This window comes from Branchiostoma lanceolatum, chromosome 7 (genome assembly GCF_035083965.1).
Source record: "Branchiostoma lanceolatum isolate klBraLanc5 chromosome 7, klBraLanc5.hap2, whole genome shotgun sequence".
Lineage (NCBI taxonomy): Eukaryota > Metazoa > Chordata > Leptocardii > Amphioxiformes > Branchiostomatidae > Branchiostoma > Branchiostoma lanceolatum.
This window is the reverse complement of record NC_089728.1, coordinates 10,105,734-10,126,704: the sequence shown is the minus strand read 5'-3', so window position 1 is coordinate 10,126,704 and position 20,971 is coordinate 10,105,734. Positions and strand designations below refer to the sequence as shown.

General features: G+C 43.9%; 3 protein-coding genes across 3 annotated transcripts; 2 read left to right on the top strand and 1 right to left on the bottom strand.

Annotated features, from left to right (window-relative positions):
- Positions 1-764: 764 nt before the first annotated feature.
- LOC136438356 (S-adenosylmethionine-dependent methyltransferase Rv2258c-like) lies at positions 765-2,870 on the top strand. Its single transcript, XM_066433123.1, has 3 exons — positions 765-1,051; positions 2,164-2,381; positions 2,734-2,870. Exons 1-3 carry the CDS (start codon positions 816-818, stop codon positions 2,868-2,870), a joined length of 591 nt encoding a protein of 196 aa, XP_066289220.1. The 5' UTR covers positions 765-815.
- A 268-nt stretch (positions 2,871-3,138) lies between these two features.
- LOC136439139 (S-adenosylmethionine-dependent methyltransferase Rv2258c-like) lies at positions 3,139-4,110 on the top strand. The gene has a single exon (XM_066434347.1). The coding sequence runs from the start codon at positions 3,266-3,268 to the stop codon at positions 3,722-3,724; it is 459 nt and encodes a 152-aa protein (XP_066290444.1). The 5' UTR covers positions 3,139-3,265; the 3' UTR covers positions 3,725-4,110.
- A 478-nt stretch (positions 4,111-4,588) lies between these two features.
- On the bottom strand, positions 4,589-19,889 carry LOC136439130 (apolipoprotein(a)-like). The gene is made up of 18 exons (XM_066434330.1): positions 19,663-19,889; positions 18,885-19,124; positions 16,712-17,155; positions 16,396-16,522; positions 15,491-15,624; positions 15,361-15,387; positions 14,757-15,211; positions 14,117-14,297; positions 10,783-10,905; positions 9,393-9,461; positions 8,959-9,099; positions 8,377-8,559; positions 7,856-8,092; positions 7,122-7,302; positions 6,559-6,684; positions 5,828-5,967; positions 5,243-5,388; positions 4,589-5,003 (listed from the first exon to the last, which is right to left on the bottom strand). The coding sequence occupies exons 1-18, from the start codon at positions 19,805-19,807 to the stop codon at positions 4,842-4,844; spliced, it is 3,261 nt and encodes a 1,086-aa protein (XP_066290427.1). The 5' UTR covers positions 19,808-19,889; the 3' UTR covers positions 4,589-4,841.
- Positions 19,890-20,971: the final 1,082 nt, after the last annotated feature.

Genomic DNA, 20,971 nt, shown 5'->3' with positions numbered 1-20,971 from the left:
GCACCGGCTTTTTAGCGAATGCCCACAAACGCCCACTCTGGTAAAGTCCGCGCTGCACGAATCTCAGTTTCTTTTGCTCGGAATATGTTCAGGTTGTGCTCCCATTAATTAATCCTGAGTTTCAAGTCAATCCATCGATCCAAAGTTAAAAAAGCGAATTTGACGATTCTTACCTGGCTTTTTAGCGAATGCACAGCCAAAATGGCTTTTTAGCGAATGCACAATATATCAGCCGAAATATTGGCCATCGTGACACGGGCGCTAAATCTACCACCATATGCATAAGCTACATGTTCTCATCCTTGTTTTCTGCTATTGTTAAATTTTGAACATTTGGGGAAAATAATCTAAAACTTTGTAGTTATTATACATGGGGTATTCACTGATTGCAGTATATACTTAACGTCGTAAAAATGGTGTAAAGTCCGTCTCTAGATCCGGTGACCGTGTGTAACCAAAGGCAATGATTAATCAAAACTGTTATTTTGTGGATCGATGCAAATAATTATACAGTCTATTTAGAGGTGCTCAATTATCAATATTTACGATGTAGTTAGCAAAATTCAAAATATTCTTGATACCGAAGTCATATCATAGAAGTTTACGGGCACATTTGTATTACTAGTATTTCGTATTTCCTGCATTGAAAGCAACGCAGAAACTGATAGTCCTGACGAAAGTGTCTCGATGTAGTTTATAACGTAACACATGTGTAACGCCCCTTGCCGAAAGGGGGGAGTGACAGTGACTAATTGCTCCAATAGCCCTGGTCAAAGTTCACCAGGTTGGTACCGACCAGCAGGGTAAAGATATAAATGTCTACCATGGGTGACGTGGACCAACAAGCTGCGGCAAGCACAAGTCCTGCCAACGGCCAGAACGACGAGACCAAGGAGATCTTTGCTAAGAAGATCTCGGAGACGATCACGTCAGGATTCGTGACCTTGTCTCTCGCTATCGGCAGGAGAACGGGCCTGTTCGACGTGCTGGCCAGGCAGCAGGAGCCGAGAACCTCGCACGAGATAGCGGCGGCGGCGGGGTTGAAAGAAAGGTACAGGCATAGTACAGGGTTTATAGCTCAGACAAAGTTAAAAGTTGGGCCGCTAACTACACTTAAGCCGCTGAAGGGATATTTGAGATACGATTGGTGTATTTATAGTCGGTAGGAGGGTGAAGTGGGCAGTAACGCCCATCTCAGACCCAGTGGCAGGCGAAGCAGCCATTAACTTCGCTTTTAACATGCAAAAGATTGCAAAACTTTGCACAGTGGTGAGATCTAGCGTTAGTCAAAGTACAAAATTACTGTACATTGATTAACAATACTGTTCATATCTACAAGGAGGTTTAAAATCAATTGATTTTGCAAGGACAATGATAATTTTTGGCGGTTTTCTACCCAGATATGGCACTTTATGTCCATACAGGATAGAAAATCGCCAAATTATTAGCCAGATACGAACTGTATCGTGTGTAGAATAACGAACAAGAAGAAATCCATAGCTATATTGTGTCTGAGAAGCAGCATAATGTATTGAAATCATCGATTATGGTTTCGCGGTTCCGCAGCAGCTGAGCCCTCTCCCCAGCTGGAGAGGTCTCACTTCCGCATATTTTTTACCTTTCAACTGTGTGCATTACATGACTCAGATAATGTCGCGTAATGTCCGCTGAACTTACTTAACGGAGGGTGCTGTAATTTCGGTATACCCGTTATTTCGGACGGATGTTTAATTGTCTCGTTTTGTCTCGTTCAGAAGTGAGCAATCTTTGTTGTCATCCACAGTGCTGAATAAAATCGTTAAGAACCTAACTTCATACATAGAGCTGTCGTCTGAATTAAACACGGATTTGTGTACAGTAACTGATTTTTGCATTACATTATATCATGCAATGCCATCCTGTAATTTCAGAAGTGCACATACATAGTGAACAGGATCATCAATGAATGTTTTTGAGTCGTTGGCTCGTGAAACATTATAGATTTTTAGAGAAATTTATCTTCAAAAAATGTTCAAGTCATCATATAACGGTTATGCCTCACAATTTACAACACACAAACAGCACACCAACGTTACAGTGTGGATAGCGTTGTTCTTTCACTCAAAAGGCTCAATCATTCTGTTATTGTACTGTCGCTAACTCGCGGTCTCTGCTACTGTACAGGTATGTCCGGGAGTGGCTGGGATCTATGGTCACCTCCCGTATCATAGAGGTGGACACGACGTCGGACAGCCCTCGGTACTTCATCCCACCTCACCGGGCAGCCGTCCTGGCACCCAGCGGTGCAGAGATCCTGAGGATGGCCTTCTCCGAACGGGTTGTTCATCTGGCCAAAGTCACGGACGACATGGTGGAGTGCTTCAAGGAGGATGGTCCTCCAGGTATGGTAAAACCAACGGAGAAAGTGCTCCTGTTAGAATCTATAGTACTTCCGACACTATTTGGGCCAAACATAGGACAATCATGTGTCAAACACCGTGCCGTGGTCATGGAAAATGCACCCTGTTTGTGATATAGAAGACATTGGTAAGGGTCACTCTATGTTAGCTTGTAAAAAGTTGAAATGTTAACGTTAATTGATCACGTTGTAAAATCCCAACGTATTGTTTTCGTTTTGTAATACGGTATACGTACCTTTGGAATTCGTTTGCGGGCGTATTGTTTTTACACCTTGTGCAGTTCACAATACGTCTTAAAGATTTGACACAGAACTTTTTTTACATCTTTTCACAGGGTTACCGAGCTCTGCTTACCCGGACTTCCAAGGATGGTGCCAGAACGTGAAAGGACCAATGCTCGATTCTACCTTTATCGACAACTTCCTGCCTACCGTTCCCGGGCTAGTCGAGAAGCTGGGTAAGAAGAACTGACAGGTTTATTCAGCAAACATCTAGATTTCTTATGACGAAGATATGAATAAAGTTGTCAAGAAGGTAGAAAGGTACAAAGTAGTTTACAGCCGGTTAGCCATCATTCAAGATCTGTGTTCCTAGCAACGGCGCACAGTGGCAACGGCGGAAAAGGCCGGGACTTCACAACGAAACTTATTTGTGTGTTCGGTCAGAGGGATGCGTTTGCAATTGAAAGTGGTGGTGATTTTTAAAAGCCTTATGTGGATTAACGTTGATTATGATGTCCTTTTGTAGAATCTGGGATCACAGTGTGCGACGTCGGCTGTGCTAGTGGCTACCTTCTCTTCCTCCTGGCCCAACGTTTCCCCAACAGCACGTACTACGGGATCGACGTCTCTGTGGAGGCCGTCAACATGGCCAAGAAGGAAGCCGCCACTAGGGGGATCACCAACGTCATCTGCGATGTGGTAGACGCCGCGAAAATGCCCGAAGACTGGTCGGAGAAATTCGACTACATCATCGCCATGTCCACAATACACGACGTGTCAGCTCCCGAGCAGTGTCTGAGGGAGATCCACCGCGTACTGAAGCCAGGGGGACAGTTCTCCATGAGGGAGATTGACGTACACACTCAACACCACGACAACATCGGCAACTCTGCTGCCAGTATGATATACGTCATCAGTATGATGTCGTGCGTGCCGATGTCGCTGCACGAGAACGGGGCAGGGTTAGGGGCGATGTGGGGGCAGGAACAGGTCTTCGCCATGCTGGAGAGGACGGGGTTCTCTGACGTAAAGAAGTTGGGTATCCCCGGTAACCAGATGCATGCTCATTACATGTGTTCTAAGTCAGGGAGTAGCATGGAGTGAACCAGTATGTAGCATAATCTTAGGCTCCAGGGGGTGTTGGGTAATAATCTGGATAGGACACGTCGCCGATTATGTTGGAAACTGCTCGACTGATTATCAAACATAACAGATGCTGCTACCTCAATGTACCACTGACTCTCACCGGGACCTAGGACGACATCATATCACATATATTCATTCCAAATAATTTCTACCTCGACCTATAAGTCTAACGAGTATCTGTACATACAGGCAGCAAGTTGTTTGTGCAAAAGTTTATAAAATCAAGATAAGCTGGTAATATTAAAAAAAGGACATTTGACACTGTTGATTCTAAGAAGTGCATCTACTAACATTTGTTGTCAGTCCTACAGTACTTATGCAATTAAGTATGAAGGTTTTCCTTATATCATTGAACTGTATGTATTTTCTTGTCAAGGGCTACAATACAGGATACATTTCGCCGATTCAACCAGAACCTTAAAGCTGAACACATTGTCATTGCCACATGGATCCATAACTAAGTGCCTGTATACTCTGTTTTCAGTTTTTTTGTGTGTCTCGGCTTGTTTCTTCAAGGTTTATCGATGAAGTTTGAGCGTATTGTCTCCGTGCACTGATGTGTTGTGAATCTGAACCAAAGATTGCCCAGAAAAGTTGCAACAGATATATCGTCTGAAGTGAACCTAATATCCAAGCAGATGTTGGGGTGAAAGATCGTAATGTTTTCTGACTGACGACCGGGCTTCCCATATATAAGAAGGTGTACAATTGTTAAGGGAAAACTGTTGATCTTCTCTTAAATTATTGAGTAGAATAAACCGAATTACCACCCTGAATTATCACATCGCCATAGAGATCCAGTCAAGTCTAACTGACGTACATGTGAATTATTTCAAGACGATAGGCCCAAAATTGTCACAAGACGATGACTACAGTGTTTAAAAAATTAAACGAATGATATGATATCCGTTTTCAATCTCCTTGTACTTGTAAGTTATAACAATTACTATTCAAATTCAGATTGGCTGCACTTTTCAGGGCAAACACATACTGTTGTGAAATGGTGTGCAAGGTAATCAAGTGTGTTTAGTACACGGCTTTTCATTCAGATCGCTGTAACAGTCGAAGAGAATAATCAGTTGTTCAGCATCATCTCCTCGATCCAGCTGGAGAACTCGGAGACCCTGGCGTAGACCCCAGGGCGCTTGGGCAGTGCGCAGCCCCGCCCCCAGGACGTGATGCCCATCAGATACCAGCGGCCGTCCATGGAGCAGACCAGGGGGCCGCCCGAGTCTCCCTGGAAGAGGAATGCTTTAAAAAATTACTAGTAGTACATAGAAATCAAGGAACTCGGCCCAGTACTATGCCGATTTTGAGTCTTCTTGAGTTGTCATGATCATACGATTAAACTTTTAAGGCACATTTCATAATTACTAAATTATCAAGGTCAAAAGAGTTTCAATCAGTTCCTTTGTTTGTCATAACTGAGAAGTTTAGAATGACTTCAGATAATAAGCTGTGAGAACTATGACTTACCCTACAGGAGTCCTGTCCGCCTTTCTCGAACCCAGCGCAGAGCATGCTGGTCTGAAGCCTGCCGTTGTAAAAGCTGGTGCTGTTACATTTCTGTGTGGGGATGAGGGGGAGGAACAGCTGTTTCAGCACGCCCTCACCACCGGTACCTGCACACGCACAGACGTACAGAAATTAGTACAAGAGTCGGATTTTTTAAAACTACGACCCCCAACAATCGTGTGACATAACGGCAGGGTTTTCGGGCCAGAACTCAGCGGTCCCGGGTTCGAATCCCCTGACGCCACCAATGCTGTACTCTTGGGAAAGGCACTTAACACGGCTTTCCTCACTCCACCAGGTGTAAAAATGGGTATATTGTTCTCTACATGGCATCGTTAAAATAAGTTATGAAAAACTTGAGTGCAGTGCCACGTCGTCCTTGTCTGTCAGAAAGTGAAGTAAAAAGGAAAAGAAAAACAATGCCAACCTATTATGCCTCCAAGCATTCATGTAATATGTTTTCTTTTGTAAGTCAACCCATTTGGATAAAGGGAAGAAATGTTTAGAACGTTCTTGTTCGAAGCGAACCACGAGTAGGAATGTCACCTAAGGTGTCTCCCCATCCGGTAGTGACGCAGGAGCCGTCCTGGGTGGTGTCAGCCATGTTGTCGTCCGGCAGACACGCCAGGTTTGCGATCTCGTTCAACATGGCGCGCCGAGGGAGCTTGATGAGGGCCACGTCATTCCTAGTAAAACACACTTTGCACTAGTATAGTGACTGTTGCCTAGTGATGCTACCACATTTAGTCTAGTGTTTACCAAACAGACAGTAAATGTGACCGAGTTATGACTTCCAAAACCATATCCAGTTACTTGAGTAACTGTTATTTGGCGTATCGTATTACCTGGATGTCTAACCTTCATCGACTTATGACTTCTATGTTTGATTCTGCATGGCATCAATTCGGACTGAAGAAAAGCACGCTTGTTTGAACAAGCTGTAAAAGCAAGGTAAACCTCCTTGGTAAAAGTAAACATATCCCAGTCAAATTAGAGTATAAAAATATAATAAAAAAATTAACGGTTCTCAGTGGCAACCAAATCCGCAGTGTGTTTTTTTGTTTTGGCACACAGTTTGACAGATTAGCCGAATAGGCTCGGTGGGCGTCACTCCACCGTCCGGGAAGGTAGTGTAAAGTGTCTTTCCCAAGGACACAACGTCGGAGCATGGTGAGTATCGAACTCGGGACCTATTGATTCCGAGTTCAACGCTCTAACCGTTACGCCACGCCGACGTCACTAGAGTATAAGGTCTGGGATAGGCCCCTGTACAGTACCTGTACGACGGGAGACTGAACCCCTCGTGGATGATGATCTTCTTCACGGAGAACCTCTGCTCCATGGGGTCCGTCTTATCCTCGTGATGCTTCCCGAGGTACACCTCGATCTCGTCTGCACTCCTCCTGTACCGCCACGACAGAATCAAAGATAAACATGCCAATGTCAACAGAAAGTAGATGGGCCATAAGCCCATAACCTTACAACAGAGATTCACCACCACTGATGGGCCATAGACTTGCAATAGAGATATACTACCAGAAGAATGTGTTTGTTTATAGCGTTAGTTATGCCATACTATACCGCAAGAGAGTCTCGTAGAATACTCAGATATACCATATTACAGAGACGATCCTACTAGATGTATCATTAAAATGTACATTAAAATATACCACCAGTAAAGAGCCCCCCTCCCCCCCAGTCTACTCACGATCAACCTTACCGAAGAGGCCCACAGCGTGCTTCGCTGTGTTTCTTGAATATGTCGTATCTACACAATAAATACAATAAAATCATTCTGATTGATAAGCTTAGAGATGAGTAAGCTTTACAGTGTACGTACCCTGTCAGACAGTGAGCCGCCGTGAGCACCCATCGTGACGAGATGAGGGTCCCACCGCAAAGATGTCCTAGACCCTTCCTGTATAAGAACGCCATCCACGGCCACGCTCCCGGTACGGCCACCTTACCGCCAACGATACGAGCGATACCTGGCGATTCGGTGAGGTACTGCATCCCACAGTCTGTCAACAGAGGAGAACGTTGTCACAAGTGATGTCAAATACTAGTACATGCACATACAGTTGACATACAGTGAAACATTAAAGTGTTCGGCGTTTGTTCTTCTACAAAACAACACAATAGACCAGAGCAAATCTTTTCTAGAAACACGAAATATAGTTATGAAGTTGGGCACATTTGTTTCTTGTTCTGCTATGCACAATAAGATATTTCAGCACGCTGACTTCTGTCCTGGATATGCCATGACCGTGCTTACATTTACGCCAGGCACAAGTTTGGTTTCCTTATCTACAACATCATACTCTGTCAATGGTTACTAGTATTTGTCCTAACGCTTTGAAAACCACCTTGCAGTTTTTGACAACATCGCTAGGGGTCACCCATGCTCCATGGTGCTGATTAGCTATCCGATTGGTAATACATGTACATACAAGTTCTTAGGAATACTATCAGTGAAACAATCTACAAGATTTATTACTGGGTGTCATCATCACTACTAATACTAATCTTGAAGCGTAGATGCTTGTGTTTGGGGAACTGTTATTACGTTATTACCTTCTTCCATCTCTTCTTCTCCTTCATCAGTGTCTTCTTCCTCCATCTCAGTCTCCTCGTCGCTGTCTCCATCACCGCCCTCACCCCCCGTACCTCCAGCCCCTCCTCCACCGTTACCCCCGCCGGTGGTGCACAGTCCACAGCTGGGCCGACACCTGACGTGCATGTAGTTTGGGTTTTTGGTACATTCCCCTCTCTTGGCCCAGTCTTCGCAGTGCTGATGCGTGTCCCTGCAGTCTGTGAGAAACAGAAAGTCAGTTTGAAACACCTGCAGAATCAAGAGAGAGGTGTTCATAACGTTCAGGAGGTCTATGCAATTTCCACCCCCAAGAAAGACACGGTTGCCTATCCGATATCAATATTAGGGTCAACAACGTGTTTGTAGGTTGGGAACTGTGTTGCCTTTGGGGAGGTCTGGGCGCTGTCCGAGTGCTGCTATCTTAACGTTACATAGATATATTTTTGCGCCCCAACACAAAACTAGTAATAGTGCTAGGCTAATTAAACAATGACAACTTCACCATTATTCCCTCCGCCCTGTCCTCCAGCGCCAGTCCCGGTCCCCTCCGTGGTACACTTCCTGCAACTCTTGCGGCAGTACCGCATCATGTACGTGTAGTGGGAGTTGCCGCGAGCGCAGAAGCCTCGGGTGGCCCAGCTGGGACAGTGGTAGTGGTTGTCCATACAGTTAGTGGTAGGCATAGCTGAGGAAGAGAACAGGGGTAAGTACAGCCATGAATGACAACAGACGCTTGGAAGATGACCAAATGATATCTTGATAAAGGAAAGAAGAAAATGCTTTACGACTATATGACAGTTTTGTGCAGATAGCGTACAGACTGGATCTTACACAGAAGGCTCATTATTGTTCAATATTTCATTACCAACAGCAGGAAATACACTGCTTCCTTAGAACAGGTCAGCAGTCATAATGCATATGTGAAATCTTTGTAAAATAGTTAGTTACACAACAAAGCGTCACTCTGCGGGAAAGAGAGGGGAAGAGAATCGAGCGTATCGTTTAATAAACGTTCACTCTTAAACGTTTTTTCCAAAGGTCCATGGTTGAGAATGACATAAAGTCTTATTTCTGATACACTTACAGCCGTCTGTCCCGCTGCCAGACACCGTACAGAAGCCACAAGCTCGGCGGCAGCTCTGCGCCATGTAGGCGTAGTTGGTCCGACAGTAGCCCTGGGACGACCAGCTCGCACAGTACTGGTTCCTGTCCACACAAGCTTGTTCTGAGGGAGGGGATACGGGAAAACGAGAAATAACACTGGAGTTACGCGTTGGTTGAATGAGCTACTGTTTTATTATCAATCGACGATTTGATTAAATTACTCAGTACATGTATAAACCAATCAACATACAACGTATTGGATGTGAGCAGATGGATGGATCGATGGACCTACAAATAACTTCCAACTAAACAAATAACACTTTTATCTACCGTTGGTACAAGCTAAGGGAAGAAGCAATTTTTTTGTACGGATAGTTGGAATAACAAAAGTAATTAAGAAGAAAGCCTTCTTACCCGGAGACAACATCGGCGTTTCAACTGTAGCGTCCTCCCAAACAACAGGGGAGTCAGTTGTCCCTCCAGCTGCAGTAAAAGATGAACAACGATCAACAACAACTCTAGTGGTAACGTTGGGTAACATAAATTCGCGGGGTACTTAAATTCGCGATTTTTCGAAAACGGCGTATTTAGGGATATGTGCTACATGCAAAATCAGTTATAACGCCAGCAATGCAAAGCAGATAGACTAACGTATTCAGAACACTGGCTGAAAAGCTTCGATAACCATGCATTAGAAGTTGGCGACGTCCCTTATTGACAGAGTCTGGGGGCTTCGTGGGAGAATCACCCAGCACGGTTGTTCGCTGGTTTATAAGACAAATGTCACATCTCCTGCCTGCTAAACACAATTATTTATAAGACAACTTATTACAATCTCTTTTGCTAACCTGCAACTGGATTCTAAGTGTGATCAATCATCAAAACTCCTCTCTGTTGCTACAACCTACGGCACGTGTATTTTCCCGCCGCCATATTGTTAACCAGAATCCTGTTGTCAAGCAGACGACAAAGGTTTGTGAGGAACACTTTTTTGTCTAAATGCTGCGTGTGATAGTGGACTGAGGAAGATATTTTCCTCAAAGTTTGCTCCTAACACAACAAGGAACACATGGACATAGTAGTATTACCATTGCTACGGCATCCAGCTAACTTTCCATGAATAATGTAACGTTACACGTTGCCCGATGATGACGATGGGCCGACTTTGAGTGAAGTTCTACCGACTCAACACACGGGTTGTTCCCGAACTGGCCTGATGTGTGCGGTACGGCCGTTTTTTCGTGTACTTTTTTTACTTGGACACGTCTATATCCATAGCACTCTCCTCAAGCCAAGGATGGAACGAATAGCTGCTGTATAAAATGTGATTAGCGGTAAGATATTCAAGACGAATCTTCTCTCCCGAATTAATGTGCCCCCCTGTCCGACAGCACCTTTATTGTGCGTGCGGCGGACGGTAGTTTCAAGTTGAAATATTATGGTGTCAGCACGACTAGAGACAAAATCTACCATATATATGATTAGTGCAAAGATAGTACATGATACTGACAGAATTATAGAAAAAAAGGATGGTTTATTGTTCTGCTAGATTGATTTTAGTCAACCATTATCGGAAAAATCCCGAATTTATGTTACCCAACGTTACGAGTCGAACCATATCGCACTAAATAATCGACGAGGCATTCACGCATTCATATTTTTGGGAAAGCTTTTCGTTAACAATTTTTATCCAGTATTCCTTCACAGCTGTTGGAAAACAGTACAGAATGAAAGCGTTGCTTTATCCCACACACCTAACTCCTCTGTGCTTTATGGTGATCGGTGCCAAACGCTGCATACTTACGGCAGAATCCGCAGCTCCTGGGGCAGTACTGGCGCATGTAGGACTGATAGTTGTTGTTACAGTGCCCTTCAGACGCCCAGTCCTGGCAATGGTCGCGCTGGTCTGCACAGACGGGCGCCTGAACTGGAACAGCAGGAAGAGAGCGCGGTGTTTGTTTAACCAGTAAAGCTCTTGAGTAAAGCTGTACGACTTTATTTCCAAATTCTTAGCTCTGTATAAGTGACAGACCTTTTTTAAAGATAAGCAATGCGTAATAGCTTGATATATCTTTTAAGTAGGTAAGCCATCAAAGAAACTATTGATATGAACCGCAACACTTAGACCTCAAAGTACAGGTTCCTTTGACGTGCGTGTATCCATAGATATGTCTTATTTATAATACATATAAAACCTCCCATGATGAAAACAGGCTGTAGGCGTACGTGAGCTTATTTCAAAATCCCAGACAATCAAAGCCGTTCAGCGGACGTGCAGAGGTCTGCGGGAGCCTGTGCGTGAATGGTATATTCACGGCATTACCCAGGGTGTGAATCTTAGCTGTCTGATGGCGGGAAATAACCAGGAAGTCCGACCAACCAATGACCACATCAGTATCCAAGGGACGGTTGACAGCACGGGGATGGACGAGCTGAAGACACACCCATATGAGCAGCCAGAGGCAGTCAGGGTTGAAAGTCTACATTGTAATCTCGGATCTACTGGTATACAAGAGCAAATTTTGGCGCCGTGTTTGTCGCAAACTACCGGTGCTTACGAAGAGGCACAGCCGGTAACCCTGCAATCATCCGATGGTCAGTCAGATGAGCAGATCACCAGTGTGGCCCATGATGCATCCGATGGGACAAGAACAACCGCTGTCAACCAGTCACGACTGAGACGAATTTATGGTGACCGTCTGGCCAAGGGTAAGTACGGGATTTGTACCCAGAAATATTATGTTGTGTTAGGAATATTATGTTATCGTAGTCAGCTGCCGTTTTGCAAAATAAAAACATCGTAGTTTTCGACAACACTTGATATATTTTAACTCGATATTGGGTCACAGATGTTGGTAATGGCATGCAAAAGAAAAGGTATTTCTTTAAAACAATGTATTTTCGAAATTTAAAAGAATGCAAAATTCCATTTTCTTCACAGACAGAACGTTTTGTGGCCGGATACGCCGGTCGGTGTCACGATCATGGTTACTCTGCGGTGCGGTCACCACTGCCGCCATCATAGCACTGGTGGCTTTCGGAATTTACATGGGGATAAACTTTAAGGTATGTATACATGTACTTGCTATATATGTTTGCATCTTATCACCTTCAAACGGGTTAAGTGTAGTACACTGTTTTTTTGGTTTCTCACAAATCAGATCAGACTAGGGTGGGTATCAATGTTGTTAAAACGCTGTCCTAGAAGCAGATTGAGTCACGATATGCGCGCATGTAGTGAAATGCAGTCAACAAAATCATGAAAAGACAGCCCGTCACTGGATCCAGAGTTAGAGCGACAAGACATGATGATAATGACGGACAGATGACCAAAACCAGCGCTCAAAGCTGCTTGTTTTTATACTTGGCGTATACCTGACGAAATACAATTTAGAACCATTTTTTGTGACCATTATACGTCATTGTGACTCTTCAAAAAACAGTGGGCGTTTCCTGGTATGTGTGTATTGTTGTATTAGTCTACAAAGTTATACATAAGGAAAAGTTGTACATGGGCACTAGTAGAACATGTTGTTTTTTCCATTCATACATTACCGATGCTACGCAGCTGACAAAAACTCTCTTCTCTACAGGCAAATACTGAGCCAAAGAAGGAAGGTGACGGTACGTTTTACACAACACCGTTTTGTTTTCCTTTCCTTTTCTATTCTTTATATTGAGGGATTTTAACTATCACTAACGTCTAAGTGACTTATTTTAATGCTGTAAGTCATACCTCAATTTAGCCTTATTGTGGCTGCTATGGCATTGAATGATCTTAATATTTTAATGTATTAATATTTCAATTCTGCACTTCTGACATCATCTACGATTTGGCCAGAATTTTGTTTTAAAACAGATGACTGAATTAGGTGTAGTTCTGATTATGAATTTACCTAATCTAGTCTGCAATATGAACGGTAAGAGGACATCACTGGGAATGGAAATTATCGAATAGATGTAGATCAATACGGTTCTGCGGTCTACATATTTCTCAGAATTGCTCAATGCAAACCATACGTTGATGCTATGTGGGCCTTTTTTAGAGTTTCTAAATTACGGGTACTTTGTGAAAGTTAGCAATCTCGCCTAACGTCTTTTTTTTGGATCGCGAATGTTGTATGCATCATCCGTTTTGCCAGGACTTTTTTTAACGTTTTAAATAACATCCATACCCACAGGTGATCAACATCATCCACTCCTAACGTTGCCATCTGACCAGTGCTATGCAGACGGGTCTAACTACAGGGGTCGAGCAAACGTCACCATGTCCGGCAAGGTCTGTCAGCCTTGGAGCAGCCAAACACCGCACAAACACACCTTCACGCCGAGCAAATACCCTGCCGCCGGGCTAGAGCAGAACTTCTGCCGTAACCCTGACCATGACGACTGTGTCTGGTGTTATACACTAGACCCAGACATACGGTATGACTGTTGCAACGTTTGTGGGCTGGGATACAGGAAATAAGAGACCGCATATCCCAAAGCGTATTCTTATGGTGAATTGAACAAATGTGTATAGAAGACGACTGCCTTTAGTTTGTGCACTTTTTGCCCTAACAGCACATCACTGTCTTGTCTTTAGTGAGGAAGAGTAGGCCTTTTTATCAGAGGTAGGGGTCGTAGGAAAGGGCCTTATGAAAAGGAAAACCACAGAAATCTATGTTAGAACTTTCGTCACAAATAAAACTGTATACAAGAAGAATGCTACAAGAGCAAAAAGTATCCATGGTAATGAGATGATAGATTCTGACTTTGTAAGCAGCAGTAATAAATAAACATACAGTAAACGATGTTAAGTTGGTTGTTTTGTATTGTAATCCGAGAGCAGGCAGACTTTCTTTCATCCTTTAGATCAGAATACAGTTGTTTTGGCGCTGATGATATCAAAGCTCAACAGGCACCTTGCTTACATGTTTCTCAAGTATGAACATCAGCTGGATAATTATAAGCTAATACATTTGTACTGTAGAAGGGAGTAAAGTGCTTAAGGGGATCCAATTTCGCTGAAGGGAGAAAATGGACTGTCACGGTGGTTTTACTGTAAAGAGGAAATTCGGTGGTGAAGAGGTCACTGCGAAATGCGCGAACATGAAATCACCGCGAACATTCTCCTTCTACATCACCCTAAGTCTCACCTGATCCTGGGACCATGGCCAGTTGAATCTGTCCGTCAGACAGGACCCAGTCCCAGAACTTCAGCTCGTCGAACATGGCCTCCCCCGTGTGCTCCCCTGGATGGGTGTTGGCGCTGCCCAGGAACACGTCAGTGTGAGGGTCATTCTCCAAGGGCGGGATCTCAGTCTCAAGCTCAACCGTCTGGAAAAAACGTCATAGTTTCTGTTTAGTGAATGCTCAAAGAGATAGCATAACTGAAGTTGGACTGTCAGAGTCACAAAATGATTGTCTTGAGCTACTACTGTACATAATGATACTGTAAATGCAGACATGTTCGCGGTGATTTAATGTTCGCGGTTTTCGCGGTGAGCTCTTTACCGCGAACTTATAGCCACCGCAAAAAGCCTTTCCATTGTTTGACTGTAGCGCTACTATTGTTCAAACGCGAAATCAAACCCACCGCGAACACTCCATTTTCCCCCTACCGCGAAATTGAATCCCCGCAAACATTTATGAGTGAACATTTCTGCATTTGCAGTATTGGAATCCAGCGTTGCTAGCATGCTATCGACAAACAATTGAATTGCTACTAAGAGAGTTTTTAAATGCATATTCCGGGCGTTTGGCTGTAGTTTTGAGATGTAACCAAGTTTTCCTTGCCTGTTGGACCATCCCGTCCACAAAGATCTCCAGGCCACGTTCTTCCACCCACGTGACGGCCACGTGCGTCCACTTCTCAGCGGAAAGGTAGATTTTTGCCTCATGGCGAAACAGACGACCGTTGACGGCGACGTTGTAGAAATCGTTGCCCAGATCCGCGGCGGTCTTGGTCAGGGTGAAACCTCTCGTCCTGGGGAAGTCGTGCCCTCCACTGTTGATGTAGTACTGTGGGCGGTTATCAGCGGCGGGGCGTTTGAACCAGAAGGCCAGGGTGAAGCCTCGGGGGCAGTTGAGGGTGCTGCCGAGACAAGTGCCGGCGAAGTCCCCCAGGTTGGCATACTGGTTACGACGCGATTCGAGCCGTAAGGCCGATCCACCAACACCTTCCTCTAGTGTGTGACCGTTAGGGGTGGAGAACGTAGACGGGTGGTCTAAGGAGTTGTAGTACGCCGGTGCTGTGAATTAAGTAAACAAAATCCTTCTTCTTATTATTATTATTATCATTTTGTTCAAATCTTTACCTTTCTGTTATGAGACACAGCATCAACAAGACTTAAGAAGGTCAGAAGAAAATCGCACTTGGTGTTTTAATTGTAAAGCTTACCTGGGACAGCCCTGGTCTGTGGTTGATCTGAGTAAAGAAGATAACAAAACAAAATTAAAAACTAACAAGGACAAAACAACACTCTCTTCCTTAAGAATGATCTCGCGGTAAGGGAGACTTAAAGACGTACCCTGTTTCTCGTAGTAGTCCGTCTGTAGCTGGTACCCGACAGGGCAGTTCTCGTACGCCTGGGAAGCACTTTCCCGGTTGTCGGTGGACAAGGAACACGTCAGGTGGTGGAAGTTGAAATCAAACGACCGACATCTGCGGGGTGCAGTGCACAGTACATGTATTAGAATAATAGCGGAGAGCAGTTACAAATACACTCATTCATGCCTCTTACTCAAACGAGTTGAAGCATATACATAGTTCAGCTTCCAGCACTCTCTATCCTACATGTACATCATTTCAGTCAGTTTTTTTCACTTGCATAAGTTTCGGACTCGATAAGCTAAAGATAAGTTACAAATACGTTACGATAAGTTACAAATGTAACGTAATCAATTAAAGAAACTCTCATTTATTACTCCTACATACTTCTTCAGAATCTCTTATTCTTCTGTCCAACTTGAAGCGTCGTGCTTGAGCCGAAGCGTCATTAAAGCGTAAATACATACTCAACAACTTCGCATGACCAACATTGATAATCACTTTTCTGTATATCAATCAGATCTTCTGTGACTATCAAGCATATGCATTGCGCATTGAAAGGATCGACACATCACTGAACCTAAACGTAAGCCCCTGTCCCACTTGTGCGTATATACAAGTCCGCATGAGTTGCGTATTAATATGTTTTTGGTTTAGGTTAAGTTTATTACAACCGAATACTAGTAAGTGATTTCTTAGGTTCGACCACAACGGTGGGTCAAAGTAGAAAACAACGTTTTCCCCGCAAACCTTACTTAAACGAAAAAAATGTTAATGCACAACTCAGGCGCACTGGAATATACCCACAAGTGTGACAGGGCCTTAAGATCAGAATAGCCTAAGATGTTATCAGAGCTGTCGTGATAGACAATGTTGGAAACCCACGGGAGGAGAGAGTCGCATCCCTCTGCACATCTCTGCACGGATGAGTTCCTCTCAGAGCCGAGCTGGTTCCGGTGCCGGATGCAGTTATTCCGGAAAACGCCGTAACCAGGAGGGGCGTCCGACAATACTGAGCGAGACGACTATGATTAGCACAAACGTTTCTTCGTTTTCGGTAATATTGTAAAACAATTGAAACTTCTTAAGTGTTCTTCAAAACAACATAGATGGCGTACATAGCACATTTACATGGACAACTGTTCATTGAGAGTTTTATTTTCCATACCAAAAATCTTTGAAACAACTCATACAAACTCACCCCGGGAGCCATAGAGCTCCAGCTCCAGTAGCCATGGCTGCCACCCGGTGTGGGTACGGCTGATAATGAGCCTCCAGTATCGCGCCGTCGCCGCAAAACCACCGCGCTCTTGCCGTTCGTTTGTTCCCGCCACGATATCGTCTGCGCTCGTGACGCTCTGCCAGCTGTAAGGATCTCCACTGGCCGACTTCTGCAGCGTGAATGATTTAATGTCGTGCACGGCATCTCCGAAGTTGGCGATCCCGATACGGAACAGGCTGTAGGGCACCCTCAGGTCCAAGACGACGTACCAGTTGTTGTAGTACCGCTCCAGTCCGTCAGGGTTCCAGAAGGTGTCCGTGTCGCCATCCAGCACCTTCCCGGCGTCGAAAGTCAGACCGCCCAAACTGTAGGTAGTTCCAGACGACCCGACAGCCCATGACTGGTCCCGGGCGAGCCATTCTCCTGTAGAGACAGTTTCTACATTATACGTCAAGGTCAAGTAACGCTCACATTTAGTCCCTGAGTTCGTATTCGTCTCCAGACTCAAGTCAATGGCTGGTCCGACAGGTGTAATCAAATCAACTACTGCATTATAATGTTCAACGCAAGATATATCACACTATGGCACTATGGATGTTCATTGATATATCAGACATCTAGACGCCGGTATAACGGTTGTCCCAGAGCAAGGACCCAGACAGCGTGTTCCACATCGCCTTATACGTACTGAACCTCTTCTGTCTGTGTGATCACAGTGATATTTGCTAAGTCATCATACTCTAATAGCTCTAGGTGGCCAAGCATCGTCAGCACTTTTGCAACCAATTGTCATTCACCTTATTTGTTTATCAAGGATTAATCCTAATTTTATGTTTCCACTCACCCTCATTTCTGTAGTTATCGTGACAATGGTTGTTGATCTGTAAAGGCGGTTTCGCTTAGATCTTTTATAATGAGGTCAATCTCAGTTGGGTTAAGGCAGCCCAGGCTCTAAAATTTGTGTTCGAGTTCGGCCGCGTGCCTGGCCAGCGGCGCGGCCGAACCCGAACACGGTTCGAAATGTTTCACTACGAAGCAGTTCGGGGGGCGCAAGGTCTATTACAGTACCCAATAATATATATCATCTCAGGTGTACGTATATGTACAAAATTGTTTTATAGGCCATGATTTGGATTGTATTACATTCTAAATGTATCAATCAAATGGTTTGGAAGGTCTCCTCCACGAACATGTGCCGCGCCGAGTCCTACTAGCGCTGTTTTGACGGAGTTGTTCCAAATAGAACAGGGGGTTCTATATGTTCGATATGGTGTTCGAAGGGAACGGTCGTTACGTCACAGGTGTTGGATTTCGCGGGAGACAACGAGCTGCTTGTGTGGGCTCGGTTTATGACTTTTACGGCTTTACGCGCAGCTCAAAACGACAGACTTCATCTTTGGAGTAATCAAATATTCTTCATTATCACTTTCTTATCAAAATTGTCCGAGGCTATTTTGCATAGATTTTAATTTTTTTAAACTGGGGCGAATTTTTAACAAAATATGACCCAAAAATAGCGGTTTCTGATTTTTTTGGCCCCAAAAAACAATGTAATAGTCATTTTAAACAAAATAGCCTCGGACAAAAATGATTTGTATGGGGTTAGCTCTCTTCTTGTAAAATATAATGATTAAAGGTGACGTTACTGCTTGCGCGCGTAAACCCATAAATTACACAGCTTTTTTAACCAAAATGTGTATTTCTAACCCAAAATCCAGCTGTAGAGAAACTACATAATTCTTTATTCAATGTGTTTTAAGTAGTTCTAAAACTGTGTGAAGTTTCGCCGTGGTGCGACAAGGCTATCGGAAGTTACAGGATATGTATTGATATGTATGGAATAATACTTCCTGGGCCGCCTTAACCCAACAGAGATGGTCAGGTAGGGACAATGCTTTGTTGGTTGGTATAAGGCATATGTGTTTATGTCCCACTTGAAAGTCAAGGTATCGTTAACTAGTCATCAAACGTCATCGATTGATATGTATGAAAACTCCGCAATTTCGAGGAGCAGTAGTAATGAACTCCTTTCATCTACATGTACATGCGCACGTACTAGTACTACGTGAGCATGTAGATGAAAGGAGTTCATTAATGTTAGCAAAAACTTCAGCTATAATATCTATTCAAAAGTTAAAGAATCAGACCTTACCACAGTCTGGTATGTCACACCGTTCCCATCTAGTGCTGGGGTCCGTGGTGTAGCACCAGACTCCGGTCCAGCCGTCCGGGTTCCGGCAGTAGTTCTGCTCCAGTCCGGATGACGGGTAATCAGCAGGTGTCCTGGTGTGTTCGTGTGGCGTCTGACTGTCCCAGCGCTGACACGTCTTGCCTGTTCCGGTCACAGAGACTATTCCTCGGTAGGATGCCCCATTTCCCACCTTGCAATTTGCTAGTTGATGACATTTTAAAAGAGCTGTCTTTAAATGGGACATAACCATGTTGTGGATGGGGACATTTTGACACTGAAATGGTGCCATAAGGGGTTGAATAATAGCAGCCCCACTTATCTGTTTACACCGAGGTCAATGATCAGATAAGGATCCTGCTTTGTTTGATGTAACAGGGCTTACGACAAACTTGTCTAAACTGTCTGACCCGTCGTCATTTTTTCTTCTTTTTGACACTCTCTAAAAGACGTTATTGTTACTTCAAACTGCAAAAGTACTCAAAATAACATCCGACTGCAAAGTTTAGATTCCACTTGACTTTCTGCAAACACATTCAGAACACAAGGCTGTCGGGAAACTTTCTACGCGAATCAAAGCATGAACCCGAATCTGTTCAAGTGTTAGATACTATATACCGTATACATGTATATGAGATGCCTTTTCAGTGAACCAATATGATAACATTACAACATTTTACTCCAGACCAGGTGAGAAAGCCCAAAAACATTACTACTAACGGTTACAGGCTCGTCTGCTCACCTGACGCGTCCTCCCGAAGAAGCGTCAGTGACGACAGAACTTCAGAATTCTCGTCGTCTTCTTCTGCACCAATCGTGTCGCTCAGAGGAGTCGCCAGTCCTTGGCACACCACCAACATTAACAACAGCTCCGTCAAACGTCGCATTTCTCTTCCGAACTTGTGGGCGCCTCAGTGAGCGAATGGCGCCGACTCGTTTACGCCTATTGTGGTTTGTCTTTGTGTGCATAGTCACACGAGATAATTTATGATCCCCTTGTTTCTGTGAGAAGGACCCAGGATGTTTGATCAGCGTCTCATACCGCAATAAAGGTAACGAAGAAAACAATGGCGTGAAAAGAAAACAAAGTAATAATAACGACAGTGATACAGTTGGCGTACAAACAAACCCAAGTGAAACAATCAAATCGGCCTGACTGTGTAGTGCTAGTAGTGGAAAACAAAATCAACTATTTGACAGTTACTATTATTGGGTATGGTAGTGCTAGGTTTCCCATAAGAATATTCCTGCATAAGATATGGTCAGTAGTGTTATTTGGATCAACCTCCTTGTTTGGATCAAATGGTAGGATGCCTTGCATGTACATAATGAGTGATTACAGCACATTGAATCGTTCGTTGTTGTATAAAGTGGACAATGTAGGAAGATCTTTTGTACTTCTCAGTTCTAGTAGTAGTAGTAACTAATATGTAATTTTGATTAGCACGGAGGCTATATGAAGTGCAGTCACAGATTTTTTGGGGGATTATTTCTCATAAATATTTAGATGCTATGCCTTTTTAACCATGCCGGAATACACGCGAAAACATCTTTCTAAAGCTTCAATTGTGTTGCTGAAATGATAATCAATGGACAATGATTTTGCCTTTCTCGCAGAAACATCTTTCAACTCTATACTGTCATAAAATCTCAAAACAGATGTTTGGATGTAAGGCAATGTTTGCTGGAAGCATACATGGATACAATTGCCTAACCATCCCACCGGATAGGTGCATGTCAGAAAACGGTGCAGTCAAAAAACACGACAATTTAACACTCTGACATCTCCTTGGTGATTACACTAACGTTTACACAAATGTCTAAAAACGTTTCATCTAACCAAAATTAGACGATAATACTTTGATTCTCTACCATTCGTCAACGTGAATGAAGGTAACCGGAGCTATATCTAGTCTTTATTAGTCTAGAGTCTGAACTCTTCATAGACACAATTGGGCATTGCAACACTGACCACACACACACATTTCAAGGAAAAGTAAAGACAGCTTTATTGCATATATTCCAGCTTCATAACAGTCCGGTCCAGAAGA